A 19099-nucleotide genomic window follows, 5' to 3' on the forward strand; every position below is an offset into this window, starting at 1 on the left:
ACGGGGTGGTTGGGTTGGTTGGTCTGGGTGTCCCAGAGGTGTTCTCTGAAACGTTCCGCAAGTAGACGGCCTGTCTCCCCAATATAGAGGAGGCCACATCGGGTGCAGTGGATGCAATAGATGATGTGTGTGGAGGTGCAGGTGAATTTGTGGCGGATATGGAAGTGTCCCTTGGGGCCTTGGAGGGAAGTAAGGGGGGAGGGTGTGGGCGCAAATTTTGCATTTCTTGCGGTTGCAGGGGAAGGTGCCGGGAGTGGAGGTTGGGTTGGTGAGGGGTGTTGACCTGACGAGGGAGTCACGGAGGGAGTGGTCTTTTCGGAACACTGATAGGGGAGGGGAGGGAAATATATCCCTGGTGGTGGGGTCCGTTTGGAGGTGACGGAAATGACAGCGGATGATACGTTGTACATGGAGGTTGGTGGGGTAGTAGGTGAGGACCAGTGGGGTTCTGTCCTGGTGGCGGTTGGAGGGGCAGGGCTCAAGGGCGGAGGAGCGGGAAGTGGAAGAGATGCGGTGGAGGGCATCGTCGACTACGTCCCCCCCCACCCCACTCCGGCCTATCACCCTCACCTTGACCTCCCTCCACCTAACGCAATTCCAACGCCCCTCTCCCAAGTCCCTCCTCCCTACCTTTTATCTTAGCCTGCTGGACACACTTTCCTCATTCCTGAAGAAGGGCTTATGCCCGAAACATCAATTCTCCTGTTCCTTGGATTCTGCCTGACCTGCTGCGCTTTTCCAGCAACACATTTTCAGCTCCTTCTCTAGCAGGGACATTCATATACTGAAGAAAGTTTTCTTGTACGCACACATTCCTCTCCACCCAAGTCCTTAACACTCTGGCAGTCCCAGTCTATGTTTGGGAAGTTAAAAGCCCCAGCTATTACAACCCTATTATTCTTACAGGTATTGGAGATCTCCTTACAAATCTGCTTCTCAATCTCAAATGCCTAAGAAATCTCAATAAGGTGATAATCCCTTTCTTATTCCTCAGTTTCACCCAAATAAGCCTCACTGGACATACTCCCAGAAATATCCCAATTACAGCTGTAATTTTATCCTCAACCAAGAATGCCAATCCCCACTCTCTCCTTCCTACAGCATCTGAACTATGGAACATTAAACTGCCAAACCTGCCCCTCCCTGAGCTATGGTTCTGTAATAGCAGTGTTTTCCTAGTCCTATGTTTCCAACCATGCCCTGAGTTCATTTGCTTTACCGGTCAGGCCTTTTGCACTGAAATAAATGCTGTTTAATTTAGCAGTCTTAATTTGTCCTCTGCCTTGCTCTTGCTTGCCTTGACTATTTTACTTACCCCTCTGTCAACTGTACCAGCCTCAGACTTATCTCTTTGGGTCCCACTGACCCCCCTCTTTGTCTCCTGTCTGCCAGCCAGTTCTTTATCCATTTCAATACTGTTCTTTGAATCCCACGCACTTTGATTTTACATGCTATGATGATATGAGAGGTCTTATTGAATGCCATCTGAAAAGTGTCATTTGATTTTTAATTCAAATTCTGTTCACATCACTTGCTCAGCCGCCATGGTGGGATTCAAAACTAAGTCCCCCAAGCATTATCTGGATTACAAGTGTAGCAACAATACTATGCCATTCCTCCTCACCACACCAGGCCCCCCACCCAAAAGGTGGGCCACAGAAAAGGAGGAAAAAATGTTTTCAATGGATAACAAGAGGTTGTAACTATCATGAAGACACGAAAGAAACTGGCACTCTTTTCTCCAAGCTAAAGAGAGCCCGGGGAGGGGGGGTGATCTGTGCATTAAAATGTCACATTTGGAAAAATTTTGATCAGGTAGATGAAGATGTTTCAATTTGAGAGAGACAGCTACATTAGGATGTAAGATAGTCACAAATAAATACTTGAAACCCAAGCACTGGCAGATCTACGGGGAAAGATAAGAGTGGAAAAGAGAATAACTGGTCTCGGAGTCTGCACAGGTACAAGGGGCAGGATAGGCTTCTACTACAAAATCCAATTTGCAATTCACAAGAAAGTCACCTAGAGAGTGGGGACAATGTGAAATGCTTTCCCCAGAACAAATGGCTGAGATGAAGGATACTGGTGTGTTTACATGGAAGCTGGATAAACCATAAAGGGGAAAGGAATCAAAGATCTGTCAATGAGAGAGGATTGGAGTGAATGGGTTAGAGACTAAAAAAAAACTGCAGATGCTGGAATCCAAAACAGACAAGCAGGGGACTGAAAGAACACAGCTAGCCAGGCAACATCCTGTGTTCTTCCAGCCTCCTGCTTGTCTATCTTGTAGTGAATGGGTGCAGGGTAGGTTTGTGGGCAGTAGTGGTGGTAGTGAAGTGGGACAAGAAGTTGCACATGAACAGCATAAAAATTAACAGTGAGCAGGGCTGAATGGCCTTCCACTGCACTGTACACCCAATGCAGTTCAAAGTGACAAGCTAGTGGCTGCAGGATGGGAAAGAAAACATACCTTTTCACTGGCGGAGTGCGTGAGAGCAGTGTGGTTGCGCCCTGGGCTGTTGTAGGCTGGCCTGTACTTGTACATAGTGGGTGTTGGTGGGTTGTCCATTCTGTTCAGCAAGTTACTCTCTGCACCAGGATGGCAGTGGGAGAAAGATGGGGAGAGATTAAAACCACTCTGGTCAATGGTAAGCTGAGGGAAAACACACAGAAGCACCTGCCTCTAAGAACAGCAGTGGCATCAATTTATACACTCGGCAAAAATCTAATTCCTGCTGCGACCCTGGATGCCCTTTTCCACCACCTACATATCCAACTGCACTTGATCTTTCACAAGATGATCAACTCAGAACACCAAAACCAGCTGACCCTCAGGGCAGTGAGATGCCAGAGTGGGAACCAGACAAAGTTACTGTCAGCTGTTTAACACTTCCTCCTGTGCATGTCTCCCAGAATGTTAAATGTGACTGCACACAGATGGGGTGAAGGCACAGAGGCAGTTGCCAGGATTCAGCCACTCCAAACACACGAGATCCCCTAAATTTTGTCCCCTATTATTTAAAAGTGTAGCATGCACACCCCGCCACCACAGACATAATGGGGATTGTCCACTCACCCTCGTTTGTTGCCAGTGACAAGTGAGCCCTGAGGCCTGAGTAACGGTGTAACTCGGGTTTAGGCGGAGGAGGGGGCTCAGCATCAGCTGACTGGCTTTCCATAACCTCCAGACTTCCTTTGGACTATAAGGAAAAACAGAAATGGAGAGTTATTCTGCCAAAATTGAAGTGTTAAATGTCCACTTCACACAATACTTTTAAAGCAGCAGTGACATCAGAGTGGAAATTTCTGTTACTTTTGTGGAACTCGCCAGTGTCACCACCTTGCCCTTCATCAGAGTGCCACCCCTCACCTCAATGTCACACCTCAGCACCCAAAGTCAACTTCCTGGTATCCCATGCCCCAGCGTCACTCCACATGCATGAGATTCCAGAGTCACAAGCTAAAAGAATTGTTCCTCCCCTTCTCTATCCGAGCTTGCCCTGTATTCTTACCAGTGACCTCTTGAGGTTTGTTTGAATGCCATTGTCCATCAGCTTCATGGTGACCTCAGTGTCCGAAACCAAGGGACGCAGGAAGGGAGTCTGGACTGGAGTAATAAACTCCCTCCTCTCTCGGCTGATGTACCTGAAGGAATGTAAATGACAAAGAGTAAAGTTACCAAAGCTCGAGCAGACCATTGGGCTGCTCTCTTCTTAAAGAGACGACTGGTACTAGTTTAACCTGAGAGTCACCAGGCCTCAGGTGAAGCGAGAGATTGTGAAGGAGAGTCCTTCATGGTAACCTCACCTAGTGTGGGAATTTAACTCACTCTGTTGGTATTACTCAGCATTACAAGCCAGCCGACTGAGCAAACCAACCCAATCCTGAAAGAACGACACCGAAGTGGAAACAGTGGTGGCACATCTAAGCATTTCAGTGGAGAATCTCACTGCACTGTGGAGATCAGGTCAGTGCACTGTCAGAAGATCGGTCCAGAGGGGGCACCACACTGTCAATCCTGACTGGGTGCTCTCAGGCTGGGCAGTCAGCATTGCTCCGGCAGAGTATCAGTAACAATGCAGTACTGCTGGAGGTGCCATTTTTTAAAAAGAGACATTAAAATTCCCATCCTTTCAAGTGGATGTAAAGATGGTTAGTCACGCTGCTTCTTCGATAACACGTTCAAAACCTGAAAAGTGCATTGGGGGTTCCTGAAATATGTACGGCACAGTAAAAATACAAGTCATCTTTTTCCCTGTGGAATACAAACTGTGTATTTGGCTGCAATTTATTAGAGCACAGCAGGCTTTGGCGAAGTGGATAGTGGACTTGAAGAGACGGTTAGTAGGGTTCTGTGGAAAAGTGACATAGTAGCAGCTTCGTACCTGGGTGCTTGTGAGCTGCACAGGACGTATGAGATATTCATCCAACAGCCCTGCGTGAAGGGATTTACTCCACCTCGGAATTTCCCAGTAACCTAAAACAAGAGAAGGGCATTTTATTGTGGAAACGCACACAGATAAATCAGACAGTGACCTGGACTTCTGGGGCAGTTGTGACATCCTCAACTCTAGTCAATTTGGTCTCTCTCCACTTCCCCATCATTGCTTGGTCTTCCGTTACAATGGACTGGATCAATTCCAACCCCAGCCTCTTTCCAAAATGCCTCCCCTTCATTGTGAATGCCATTATCCCATAAATCTAGTTTCCGCAGTACAGAGACAGCACAAAAGAGCACACAGTCCATTGACAACCCACAAACTCTACCTCACAGTCATTCTGATCCCATCAATCCACGTAACATTTCTCCCAATTTCTCACCACTGATAAGCCAAAATTATTTGTGCCCTTGGCATGGACTCAGCACGGGAAAAGCAGCAGGCTTATTCTTCAGTCTGTTACATTGACTGTGGAACAGGAGGATCCACATTCAGCTGCTTCGACAAACAAACAGTAGACCTATTCAGCCCCTTCTTGAGGATCTTACACAGCAACTGGAGAAGGCCCTATAGCCCCTTCTGGAGTCCATCATTCTATTTAGTTATATCATGGCTGATCTACTGCTCAGTCCAAACTATTCCTTTTGATCCTGCTGTTCACAATCAATATCAGTGGATCTGGGGGTCAATTTTAATATCTCCAAGTTTGAAGATGATACAAAACCAGATAGGAATGACAGTTGAGGGGATAAAAAGAGACTTCAAGTGATTTTGGTTGGTTGCACGGGCAAGAGCATGTCAGACAGAATATAATGTGGAAAAGATGCAAAGTTGTCCAATTTGGTAGGATTGGAGGTGTGTGGTATTTCTTAAGAAAATAGATTTGATTAGATTCCCTCCAGTACGGAAACAGGCCTTTTGGCCCAACAAGTCCACACCACCCCTCCGAAGAGTAACCCACCCAGACGCATTCCCCTACACTATATTTACCCCTGACGAATGTACTTAACACTATGGGGCAATTTAGCACGGCCAATCCACCCGAACCTGCACATCTTTGGACTGTGGGAAGAAACCAGAGCACCTGGAGAAAACCCATGCAGACACGGGGAGAATGTGCAAACTCCACACAGTCGCCCAAGGCAGGTATCGAACCCAGATCCCTGACGCTGTGAGGCAGTGCTAACCACTGAGCCACCCTGCTGCCCTAATAGTGAGAGATTGGAACAAGTGTTGATATAATCTTGTTCACATGTCTCTGAAAGCTGACATGAGGGTGCCACCAAGAAATTCAGAAAATAAACCGTACATTAGTATTTACCCCAAGAAGATCTTAAGCACAGGAGAAAAGACAACTTCCTTCAATAGTATGGAACACTAAGGGACAGCATCTGGGATACTATTTGCAGTTCTAATTCCCTCCCCACTCAAGGATATACTTGCCATACAGGGAGCGAAGTTTCACCAAACTGATTCCTAGGATGGTGCAACGAGGAGAGATTGAGGACTTGACCCATATTCTTTGAAATTTAGAACAGATAGAGTCAATCTTAGAAACTTAACAGCATTTTTAAAGAGAGAGATATATTAGATGCAGAAGGGATGCTTCCCACAGTGAGTTCTAGAACATGGGCAGTCTTGGAAAATGAGATAGATCTTTTAGGATTGAGATGAGGAGAAAACTTTCCATTCAGAAGTGGCAAATCTTTGGAAATCTCTATCCCAGAAGACGATGCAAGGTCAACCATTAAGTGAAAGACTTAAGTGAAAGTCCAAAGATGGAGGCCAACAGATTGAATGCGAATGTTGAGGAGGATAACATGGAAACATAGCGTTCAGATGGATGATCAGCCATGATCAAGAATGGCGGAGCTGGCTCAATGAACTGAAGAGCTCATTGCTCAAATATCCTCAAGTTGCATTCTGTTTCACTTAATACCGTTTATCAGCTTCTAAAATTTCCCCTTGGGAATTACTGAACCTTGAAAAACCATGTTTTTGTGACCTCCCCAGATGAGTGATAGTGCTTGCCTTCCTAAATACAGCACTTCCCAACAATGAAGCAGGCCTCGGTACTGAGCAAAGTGCAGTTGGTCGGCATTTAGGGCAGAAGTCTTCAAAAGCTCAAATATTACAGTTGGGGGCAGCATGCTTGTTTCCCCTCTTTCCCATCCATCAATCCATGCTAATGGATTGAACCAGAGGGGTACTAATATCCTGGGTGGGAAATTTGCTAGAGCTATTCGGGTGGGTTTAAACTAGCTCAGTCGTGGGATGGGAACCTGTGTTGTATTCCAGTACACTGGAGGATGAGTGTAGGGAGGACATGGACAGGATTTCACAGTCACAGGAGTGTGCTGGCAGACAGTAAGCTGGTTTGAAGTGTATATATTTCAATGCCAGCAGTATCCGGAATAAGGTAGGCGAGCTTCCAGCATGGATAGGCACCTGGGACTTTGACGTTGTGGCTATTTCTGAGACATGGATAGAGCAAGGTCGGGAATGGATGTTGCAGGTTCTCTGATCTTTCATTAAGATCAGGGAAGGTGGTAAAAGAGGGGGAGGTGTGGCTTTGTTAGTCAAGGACAGTATAATGGTGGCTGGAAAAACTTTTGATGAGGACTCGTCTACTGAGGTGGTATGGGCTGAGGTTAGAAACAGGAGAGGAGAGGTCACACTGCTGGGTGTTTTTTGTAGGCCTCCACAAAGTTCTAGGGATGTAGAGGAGAGGATTGGCAAATCGACTCTGGGCAAGAGTGAAAGGAACAGGGTGGTCATTATTGGGGACTTAACTTCCCCAACATTGACTGGAAATGCTATAACTCTAGTACTTTGAATGGATCAGACTGGATAAACTGCAGAATTGGACCGACAGGTGGCAAATGGAGTTCAACGCAGATAAATGTGAGGTGATTCACTTTGGAAAGAATAACAGGAAGGCAGAATACTGCGTCAATGGAAAGATTCTTGGTTGTGCAGATGTGCAGAGGGATGTACATAGATCCCTGAAAGTTGCCACCCAGGTTGATAGTTGCCACCCAGGTGGATAGTGCTGTTAAGGCAGCATACGGTGTGTTAGGTTTTATTGGTAGGGGGACTGAGTTCTGGAGCAGTGAAGTCATGCTGCAACTATACAAAACACTAGTACTGTGTACCGTTCTGGTCGCTGCATTATGGGAAGGATGTGGAGACATTGGAAAAGGTGCAGAGGAGATTTACAAGGATGTTGCCTGGTCTGGAGGGAAGGTCTTATGAGAAAAGGCCGAGAGACTTGGGTCTGTTCTCATTGGAGAGAAGGCGGCTAAGAGGGGATTTGAAGAGACATACAAGATGATCAGAGGATTAGATAGGGTAGACAGTGAGAGTCTTTGTCCTAGGATAATGACATCTGCTTGTATGAGGGGGTCATAGCTGCCAATTGAGGGGTGATAGATTGAAGTCAGATGTCAGAGGCAAGTTCTTTACTCAGTGGTAAGGCTGTGGAATGCCCTGCCTGCCAATGTAGTCAACTCAGCCACATTAAGGGCATTTAAACAGTCCTTGGATAAGCATGGACTGTTTAAATGATAACAGGTTTAGATTAGTTCATAGGTCAGCGCAACATTGAGGGCTGAAGGGCCTGCTCTGTGCTGTATCATTGTTCTATGTTTAATATGTAAAGTAAATCAGCGTGACAGTTGCTTGTGGTTAATTTCTGATCTCTGCAGCTTCAGAGTACATGCTCAATCAGGTTCTTTCCTTTGATACCTTTCTCAAAAGATTCACCAGCCTGATTCTCTCAGAAAGATGACGCACCAGGGCTTAACCCAGGGGCAGGTGGAGGAGCATTTCTAAGAGACAGACAACATGGATATTTTACCTGCTCATTGGTCGTCCGTCCCCTCGCGACCAGCACGATGTGGAATCCAGTCAGACCAGCCACAGGAATGAAGAACAAGCCTGCCACACACATTACTGCCATACTACATTGGTGGAGTCAAGGGAAAGACAGATAGACAGACCAATGCAGAAAAGCTGCTCAAGAACCGACCCTGGGAGTTTCTGTATGTTCTACCCAACATCCAAGAAGTCAAGGACATGATGGATAGGAGGTAGGATATCAATACTTTCACATTTGGTTCCATCTGGTAAATGGAGAAATGGGACTTGGACATCAAACCCAGTGACATAGGGAATAGCCAGGAGAGGGCAAAGGCTCAGGTCGATCACACCACTTTGAGCACTTCTGGATGTCAAGCTTAGGGCTATACACTGGCCTTGGTGGAAGTGTAGTGGACACTTACCAGAATGTTACCTGGACTTCAAAAGGGGATTATGAGGAAGGAATACAGGAACTACAGTTGTATCATTTTGTAGGAGAAACATTGAAGGAAAGAGTAGGCCATTCAGCACTTAGAGTCTGCTCTGCAATTCAGTACGATCATAGCCTATTATCCAACTTATATCTATGAACCATATCTATTTCCTTCTCAAAAACATTCAGTGTTTTGGACTCAACGGCTTATTGTGGTATAGAGTTGCACAGGCTCACCATTCCCTGGGTGAAGAAATTTCTTTTCTCAGTCCTAAATGCCTACTCCACATTCTAAAACTGTGATTCCTGGTTCTGGGAACATCTTTATAGAGTCATAGAGATGTACAGCACAGAAGCAGACCCTTTGGTCCAACTCGTCCATGCTAACCAGATATCCTATCCTAATCTAGTCTCACTTGCCAGCACTTGGCCCATACCCCTCCAAACCCTTCCTATCCATATACCCATCCAGATGCCTTCTTATTCAACATGGAAGAGTGAGAGAGAATGAGTGTGAGAAGATCCTTCCTCTGTTTATTTGGTCTCTGCCAATTTAAATTTTATGGGATTTCATAATATCCCCCTCATTCTTCTAACATCCAGTGTACAGTCTTAACTGATTCAGTCTGTCTTCATACATCAGTCCTACCACCACAGGAATCAGTCTGGTAAACCTTTGTTTCCATGCTGTAGGACTCAAACTACACTCATTGTGCCAGGTGTACTCTCAGCAAGGTCCTGCACAATTGTAACAAGAAATCCCTCCTCGTCCATTTGAATCCTCTCGCTAGGAAGGTCTCTTGCTATGAAAGCCAACATACTATTTGCCTTCTCCACTGCCTGCTGTATCTGCGTGCTTACTTGCAGTGGCTCCCTGCTATAGGAAAGATGTTGTGAAACTTGAAAAGGCTCAGACAAGATTTACAAGGATGTTGCCAGGGTTAGAGGGTTTGAGCTATAGGGAGAGGCTGAATAGGTTGGGGCTATTTTCCCTGGAGTGTTGGAGGCTGAGGAGCAGCATATAGAGGTTTATAAAATCATGAGGGGCATGGATAGGGTGAACAGACAAGGTATTTTCCCTGGGTGGGTGAATCCAAAATTGGCAGGCATAGGTTTAATGAGAGAGGTAAAGAGACCCAAGGAGCAACATTTTCACACAGAGGGTAGTGTGTGCATAGAACGAGCTGCCAGAGGATGTGGTGGAGTTGAGTACAATTACAACATTTAAAAGGCATCAGGATGGGTATATGAATTGGAAGGGTTTAGAGGGATATGGGCCATATGCTGGCAAATGGGTCTAGATTAATTTAGGATATCTTGTCAGCATGCAGAAGTTGGGCAGAAGGGTCTGTTTCTGCACTGGATATCCAAAGTTGATAACATTTATCCACATTAATATGTCACCTGCCAGGCATCTGACCACAGACTCAACTTATCCAAATCTCTGCAGCCTCCTCACAAATCACTAGCTTTGGGTCATCTGCAAATTTGGGAGATATTCCATTTAGGTCTCTCCTCTATAATCAATCATATATATTGTGAATAGCTGGGGTTCCAGCACTGATCTCTTAAGTACCCCAATAATCATCTCCTGCCACCCGGTAAAAGATCCAATAACTCCTTCTGTTTCCTGTCTGCCAATCAATTCTCTATCCATGTCAGTACACGAGCCCCAATCTAGTGTTCTTGAATTTCGCATGCAAATCTATGTGGGCCTTGCCAAAAGCCTACTGAAAGTCCAAGTAAACCACATCCACTGGCTCCCATTTATCAATTCTACTAGTTCCAGCCTCGAAAAATCCCACTAGATTTGTCAAATATGCTATGCCTTCTGTAAATTCTTTTGATGTGGAGGTGCCAGTGTTAGACTGGGGTGGACAAAAAGTTAAAAATCACACAACACCAGGTTATGGTCCAACAGGTTTATTTGAAACTATCTGACGAAGGTGCAGCACTCAAAGCTTGAACTTTCAAATAAACCTGTTGGACTATAACTTGGTGTTGTGAGATAGCTACCTTTTAGAATGGATTCCAGCATTTTCCCTATTACAGAAAGCAGGCTAACCAGCCTATAATTGGGTTTTCTCTCTATGCCCTTTTGAAATAGTAGGGTTACATTAGCTATTCCTCAGTCCATAGGAACTATTCAAAAATCTACAGTATCTTGAAAGGTAACCATCAATTAATCCACTAAAGCTTTTCTTGGGCTACTTCCTTAAGTACATAAAAGGATCAGGGATGATTAATCAAAGTTTTCAAGACAGTGAGGGAAACAGATAATGTAGTAAGAGAAAACATTTCTGCTCTGGTTGTGCAGCCTACAAACAAGCGGCAGAACCTAAAAATTCAAGCCAGAGGTTTCAGGTATGAAACGAGGAAGCACGTTGACATACAAAAGAAATATTTGCTTGAAATTCTCTCTGGTTATTTTAAATATGAGATTGATAATACATTTATATAACAAAATCGACAAGATATGGGACAAAGCCCCAAAGACCTTTGAGCTCGATCACCTATCAAACATGACCCTAATCAAAGGCAGGACAGACTCAAGGAGCTGAAAGCCCTTCCCCTGTCTGATAGGCAATGAAGGCTAAAAGACTGACACTTCACTCTCAGGCACCTCAACCCCAGGCAGAGTTGTGGATAGGCGGCTTTTCTCATCAACAATGGAACAGGCCACTGGGACTGCACAGAAGTGAGAGTACACAGGAGAGAACGGCACTATGGCATAGTGGTTAGCACTGCTGCCTCACAGCGCCAGAGACCCAGGTTCAATTCCCGCCTCATGCAACTGTCTGTGTGGAGTTTGCACATTCTCCCCGTGTCTGTATGGGTTTCCTCCGGGTGCTCCGGTTTCCTCTCAGTCCAAAAACGCGCAGGTAAGGTGAATAGGCCATGCTAAATTGCCCGTAGTGTTAGGTGAAGGGGTAAATGTAGGGGAATGGGTCTGGGTGGGTTGCTCCTCGGAGGGTCAGTGTGGACTTGTTGGGCCGAAGGGCCTGTTTCCACACCGTAAGTAATCTAATCTGAAGAGACTGCTTTTAAACAGGACATTGCACATGCCTGCTGCTAGGTGGAGCCAGCATGCTCAACATTTTGCATTCAATTTTAAATTCAAGGTGCAACCTGCACAGGGACTAAGTGTGACCTGGAAATCTCTGGCTCTTCTAAACCTAGTTTAAAAACTGTTACAAACCCACATTTCACTAAAATAAGTGCTGCAGTAACGTGAAGTTATAATGCTTAGATATTCAGATTAAGCTACCAGAATTCTCAAACCCCGATTTGATTTGTACAAGTCTCAAATTTACTGGACAGCACACCAATGTTGCTGCTATGCAGGCCAAACTGACCGCCCTCACACAGAGGTCTGGGAAGGGGAACCAGTCCAAATACATCAACAACAAATACTGTCAAACACTCACTTAAGTCACCGTACATATCCAGCACCTTTACAACAGACAGGCAATGAGAAGTAACTCTCAGCATAGTGCCTTCCTGCATATACTGTAAACCTGTCCCAAAGCACTGGAACAAACACAGCAAGGATACGTGACAGCAGTGTGCACATCAGACAATTTATTCACATGGTTGAGCACATAAAGGAGACCAAAGCCGAAGACCCCGATGATATGGGTGGTAAGTGAGAGGAGAAACAGGAAGAAGTAACGGTAGTTCCTTCGCCCAATGCAATTGTTCACCCATGGGCAATGATGGTCAAACTCCTGGGTTGGAGAAAGAGTGGGGATAGAGAAAGAAAAAACAAACTAGAATTAAAATCTCACACAAGTCAATTAATCACTTGCTTGACTCAACAACCCAAATAATTAACTCCACATCAAACCCGTCAACACAATGGGCTGAACAAAGTCCATCATTTTAAGAGAACCACAAAAAGCGATGATACATCACTGAACACATTTTCCATTCCCACAGTGCAAAAGCATTCATCTTTGACCTGGCGAATGGATGAGGGGGCTACCAATGTGCATTCAAAGAAATACAGATTTAAAGAAATATTAATAGGTTTTTTGCCTCAAGCAGTAACACAGTTCCATACAGAGATCACTATCTGGCCTGGGAGTTGGGTAAGGTACATATCCAATTTGATACCCAGAGTTTGGGAATGGGAAGGTGACATGAGATAGAGTAAATTGATATCCTGTCTGCATATTGGCAACATAAATATGTGTCTATGTGAGTTTATGCTCCAGGTTAGATTTAGGACTGGCACGAAGAGGAGGGTTAAAACTAACAGAAATTGCTGTAGAAACTCAGCAGATCTGGCTGCATTTATCGACAGAGTCAACGTTTCAGGTCCAGTGCACCTTTTTCCGAACACTATGTGAAATGCTGACTCTGCTTTCTCTTCACAGATGCTGCCAGACCAGCTGAGTTTTGATAGCAATTTCTTTTCTTTCAGATATCTAACATTACCACAGTTGTTTGTTGAGGGCTAAAACAAGACAGGCAAGCCACTTGTACCTCCACGCAGTTGTCACAGACGCTGCAGTGCGAACACCGGGGTGGGCGGTAGAACCGGCAAGTTGAGCACCATTTCATCCGGACTTGGATGCCTTTGATCTCCACATTCTTATAAAGTGGAGCCCGAAAATCATCATCTTTATCTTCATCTTCATCAGCTGACAAGAGGAGATGGACAGAACGCAGAGTGCCAGAAAAGAGTGAGAGAGGAGGGGTAGACAGACAGACAGGAGAGCGAGCGAGAGCGTGAGAGAGTGCGCGAGAGCGAGAGTGCGCGAGAGCGAGAGCGAGTGCGCGAGAGCGAGTGCGCGAGAGCGAGTGCGCGCGAGAGCGAGAGTGCGCGAGAGCGAGAGCGAGTGCGCGAGAGCGAGAGCGAAGTGCGCGAGAGCGAGAGCGAGTGCGCGAGAGCGAGAGCGAGTGCGCGAGCGAGAGAGAATGCGAGAGAAAGAGAGAGAAGAGAAAAAGTTCATATGAAAACTGGCAAAGTCAAACTGGGAAACAAGTGAAACAATCCTCAGTGCTTGAAGCCAATTGGTCACCACCATAATTTCCTCACTTCACTGACCCACGGTTTCCTTTTCTCCTCCTCAGCTGAACAATTTATAATTTTATTATTTGACAAGGTGATCGGAATAATCCAGCCTGGCCTTGCCAGTACTTAGGTGCCATTCTTATTTCTACCCTTCTTCCCATCCTTATTTCATTTCATTCTATCCACTGAGAAATTCAGAGGGAGATAGGACCTCTCAATTATTTTGCATATATCACTAAACCTCAACAGAGAACCCATGAACTCTGGTAATAAGGTGCATGCAAATGTGTAGGCAGTGTTTTCGGCCTGCCAACTTGAACTCTCATTTTCCAAAGAGTGCAGTTGCTTGAATTGTTAACAGTCCGAGGTGGAATTGGGGATTTCATCAGATAAGTGACATGCACTCAAACCTCAAATGATTCTGTCCACATCTCTATTATTTCCTTCCCCACATGGCTCATACTGCCAAAATGAGGTCTTAATTGGAAGCTGGTTTTCAGGATCTTGCTGTCCACAAATTGATTGCTGTATTTCCTTACGTGACATGAAGGTTGACCCAATTTATAGATAAGTATCTTGTGTGTCCAGTGAGGGGGGGGGTCATTTTCTGATGATGCACATCTCAGTCAATACTTTGATCATCCAAACTCAAGGGAATACAAAGTCTTGTTTGTGCAAATGGTCTTAATAAACCACATCTGTCACATTTCCAATTGATGCTCCCTGTGGTTCAAGGCTCTTTGCCAGGAATACAATGCTGAACAATTGTCCCTCAACTCTACCATTAGTTTCCTATCATCCAAGTTAACTTCAATGCATGCTTTTGTATTTCGGTGAGCACATAAGAACAGGTGGTGACTCATTCAATACCATCTCCAGCCTGTCCCACAGAAACAGAAGATCTGTTGAGCCTGTTGAATCTGATTGGTTATTTGTTTAGATAATGGTATTGTGGAGCCGAGCTCTGTCCACCTGTCTCAATCCAATAACTTTCATAATTCTTACCTCACAAAAATCTATCCATCTCACAGTTACAGGGTTTCCAAATGACTAAATCTTACTGCACTACTCAGAACAAATTGTTTCTAACATCATCTCTCAAAGGCTGGCTCTCATTTTAGAATTCTCCTCTTGTTCTTCCAAATACAGGCCCAGTCAAACCAATCCCTCCTGACATGAGAGTCCTGCCATCTCCAGTATCAGCCCCTAATGAACTTCTGCCCCACTCCCTCCTTGGTAAGTCTATCCTTTTCCAGACAGAAAACTGCTGCAACACTCCGGGTGTGGTCTCACTGAGGCCTTGCGTAACTGCAGTGAGACATGCCTACTTTGGAATTCCAATCTTCTCACAATGAAAGCAGATCAACAAGTTGCCTTCCAAACTGCTTGCTGCGCCTACTTGTCTACTGTCATTTACTGCTGTTTAAGGACCTTTGTACATCCAGTTTCCCAATATCTCATCATTTAAATTATACTCTGCTTTTCATATCAAATATACAGACTACCATTTAGCCACTTTGTACAGCATTTGCTATGTGCTTACCTATTCACTCAACTTATCTAAATAACCTTCAAGTCTCCTCACATCCGTGTCTAAACTACAATCCTCCCCAGTTTCATATTATCAACAAACTAGAAGTGTTGCTTTTGGTTCTTTCATCCAGGTCATTTCCATTTATGAATAGCTGGGGCTCAAGCAGGTACCCAATTAGAGAAAGACCCATTTATAAAGAACACAAGAACTAGCAGCAGAAAGTTAAAAATCACAACGCCAGGTTATGGTCCAACAGATTTAATTGGAAGCACTAGCTTTCAGAGCACTGCTCCTTCATCTGGTGGATGTGCAACCACCTGACGGAGTAGCGCTCCGAAAGCTAGTGCTTCCAATTAAACCTGTTGGACCATAATCTGGTGTTGTGTGATTTTTAACTTTGTACGCGCCAGTCCAACACCAGCACCTCCAAATCATAGCAGCAGAAAATAATTCAGCCCCACAGGTTTGCTCCACCATTTGATTTAAACCATGGCTAATCTCAACTTCGCCTCAACTCCACTTTCCTGTCCACTCTCTATAACACTTTCAACCCATTACCACATATAAATCTATTTCCTTCTTCAATTTACTCAATGCCTCTGCATCCACTGCAGTCTGGAGCAGTGAATTCCACAGATAAACTTGAAAGAAATAATTTCTCATCTCTCCTTTAAATCTACTCTCTCTTAACCTAAATCGATGACCTCTTACTCTAGATTGCCACACAAGGAAACATCCCTTCTGCTGTCAATCGTCTTTAGCATGTGTCAGATCTCCCCAGCTTCCTTGAAACTCCAGAAAGTATAGGCCTAAACTGCTCAATCTCTTTTCATAAGACAAACCTTCCATCTCTGGAATCAACCTCGTGAACCATCTCTGAACTGCCTCCAAAGCAACTGCATCCCTCCTCAAGTAAGGGGAACAGATCTGTACACAATACTCCAGATGCAGTCTTATAAATTTGCAGCGACACCCCTCTACTTTTCTATTCTATTCCTTCAGCAATAAATGCCAACATTCCATTTGCTTTCCTTATTACCGGCACAGCAGTTTTGTGTGGTTCGGATAATCGAGGTTTCTCCGTATTTAGATTCAGAACCCGAGTTTTGGATTTGACCACTTTAATGAAGAATATTATTGAAACATAGAAGAGCAGGGGGCTGCCATTCAGCCCTTCGAACCTGCTGCGCTGTTCATCACGATCATAGCTGATTGTCCAGTCCAATAGCTTAATCTTGCTCCTCCACATGACCTCTGACACCATTCACCCCTATATCTAGGTGCCTCTTCAATACATTCAATGTTTTGGCATCAACTACTTCCTGTAATGAATCCCACAGGCTCACCACTCTTTGGGTGAAGAAATGCCTCATCTCCATCCTAAATAGTCTACCTGAATCCTTAGGCTGTGACCCTGGTTCTGGACACACCAACCATTGTAAACATCCTCCCTACATCTACCCTGTCTCGTCCTGTGTGAATTGCATAAGTCTCTATGAGATTCCCCCCCGCTCCAACCCACTTGTCTGAATTCCAGCAGAAACTATCCTAACCTAGTCAATGTCTCCTCATACGTCAGTCCCAGCATTCCCGGAGTCAGCCTGGGAAACCCTCACTGCACTCCCTCGAGAAAGGTTGTGGTCCTTCCTCAGAAAAGGAGACCACAACTGCACACAACATTCCAGGGAGGCCTCACCAAGGCCCTGTGTAACAGCAACAGCACATCCCTGCTCTTGCACATGAAACCTCACGCAATGAAGACCAACATCCCATTTGTCTTCTTGACCACCTGCTGCACCTGCATGCTTATCTTCAGCGACTGGTGCACAGGGACACTCAGATCCTGCTGCACACTCCCCTCTCCCAATTTACAGCCACTCACATAGTCATCTGCTTCTTGTTTTTGCTTCCAAAGTGATTAATCTTGCATTTATCCAAATTATACTGCATCTGCCATTGATTTGCCTGCTTACCTGTGTTCAGATCATGCTGAAGGACCTCTGCAGGTTCACTCTCCCACTCAACTTGGTATTATCTGCAAACTTTTTGTTCCCTCATTCAAATCATTGATAAATATTGTGAATAGCTGGGATCCCACCACCACTCCCTGTAGAACCCGAGAGTTACTGCCTGCCAATCTGAAAAGGACTCATTAATTCCCACTCTTTGTTTCCTTTATTAACCAGGTTTCTATCCAACTCAATACACCCCCCTTTTAATCTTGTGCAATAGTGTCTTAGGCGGGACTTTAGGAAAACATTTGACAAGGTCTAAATATACCACATCGACTGATTCTCCCTTGTCTCCATAATCCTAATTATATTGTATCTGTTTACATCTGTCTGAGTGATTAGTTCATCCACACTGTTCAAATGCTTCATGCATTTAGATACCAAACTTTAAAATTTGTTCCACTGGTAAATTTCCCTACTTTTTATAATTCCTCGGTACACCGACTCTGCCCTCACCTTTATTGTCTGGTCACAATCCACTACATCGCTAACCTATACTATTGCCGCCTCCTTTAGTTTGGGCTTTTTAATTTCCCCTCCTAGCTGTTCATATTCCCTTAGATAAAACTATGGCAGAGGTTGTGCTATGTCATTGGTACCTGTGTGGATTACTACCACTGGATCTTTACCCTCTTCCACCCTGGTCACTCTTCCCTAAGAGATCGCACACATTGCAGTACTCAGTCTAGACCAGCCTGTTTTCTAGTTTGTCCCTCAAGAGACTCTTCTAAAAAAAAAGTCACATATAATTTCCAGGGAATTCTCCTCCACAATATCACTGTTGGTATGTCTGATTCATTCAATCAACTTCTTTAATCACCTTAAAGACTTGACCAGCTCTCCCCTATACAATCTGACTTATAGGCTTGTCTCTTGGTGGGTAATACTTCATAATTGTTCTTTTACTTGTCATTTGGAGGTGGTTTAAGAAAGGTAGTCCAGGTGTACAGTGGATTTCACAACAAGTTTTTTAAATTTAAAATCATAGGCTCTTGTGGTACAGTAATAACGTCCCTACCTCCAAACCAAAAAACATGGATTCAAATTTCATCTGCTCTGGAGGATCTTCATAATGTCTGAGCAGGTTGATTAGATAATACCTTCAATTCTATTTATCCCGGTCTCAGACTTGAACCCTTTGGCTCTTATGGAGGACATCAGTAGCTGTCACATGGGAACAGGATTGCAGAAACTCACCTCGTGGGAAGATGCCAGGGTCCATGAATGTGGCCATGCTGAAGTTTGCTAGCACGAAGAGAAAGATGATTACATTGTAGATGGGAATGGCCGGTGAGTAGACCTGGCTGAGCCATGGGCACCTGTGGGAAAATATTTAAACAAACACATCAGGATTACAGGACTGTAATTCAGGTCACCGGCCAGCCACATGCATGATCACTTATTGATTGTTCTTTCCAAAGAAGGATCTTCCATTACTTCAGCAATACACAGTCTAAAAGATCTGGGCCTAGACCAAGGTGGGCAGGCCAAAGGTAGGGATTGAGGGAACACGGTGCTGCCAGAAGATGGGTCAACATTGAGGGAGTGCCATACTGATGGAACTGAAAGACTGTCACGTTGTTGGAGAGTCAGTTCGTGAAGTAACCCTGCACTGTTATCCAGGAAGTACTGCAATGTTAGTGGGTCACTGCTGAGGGGGCATTGTCTGTTAAAGGATCTGATTGTACATTCAGACGGTGAGTATTTAGGAACTATTACAACTCAGTGGAGGAGAGTGCTGGAAATCAAGCTGTACCATTCCTGGTGAAATCACAAAAATCAAGGATTTTATAAAGATTG

The 19099-nt window shown here is 44.8% G+C and overlaps 1 protein-coding gene across 3 annotated transcripts in view; it reads right to left on the minus strand.

Annotated features, from left to right (window-relative positions):
• LOC122542926 (palmitoyltransferase ZDHHC5-like) overlaps positions 1-19099 on the minus strand; it is a 60161-nt gene that overhangs the window by 8318 nt on the left and 32744 nt on the right. For all 3 annotated transcript variants that reach the window (XM_043681072.1, XM_043681070.1, XM_043681071.1), the window contains 8 exons: positions 18497-18618; positions 13222-13379; positions 12289-12461; positions 8299-8401; positions 4386-4477; positions 3513-3645; positions 3077-3200; positions 2471-2589 (listed from right to left, as the gene is read on the minus strand). In XM_043681072.1, the coding sequence (XP_043537007.1) occupies positions 2471-2589; positions 3077-3200; positions 3513-3645; positions 4386-4477; positions 8299-8401; positions 12289-12461; positions 13222-13379; positions 18497-18618 (1024 nt within the window). The remainder of the gene's footprint in view (positions 1-2470; positions 2590-3076; positions 3201-3512; positions 3646-4385; positions 4478-8298; positions 8402-12288; positions 12462-13221; positions 13380-18496; positions 18619-19099) is intronic.

The sequence above is a fragment of the Chiloscyllium plagiosum genome, chromosome 41 (genome assembly GCF_004010195.1).
Source record: "Chiloscyllium plagiosum isolate BGI_BamShark_2017 chromosome 41, ASM401019v2, whole genome shotgun sequence".
In the NCBI taxonomy this organism is placed as follows: Eukaryota; Metazoa; Chordata; class Chondrichthyes; order Orectolobiformes; family Hemiscylliidae; genus Chiloscyllium; species Chiloscyllium plagiosum.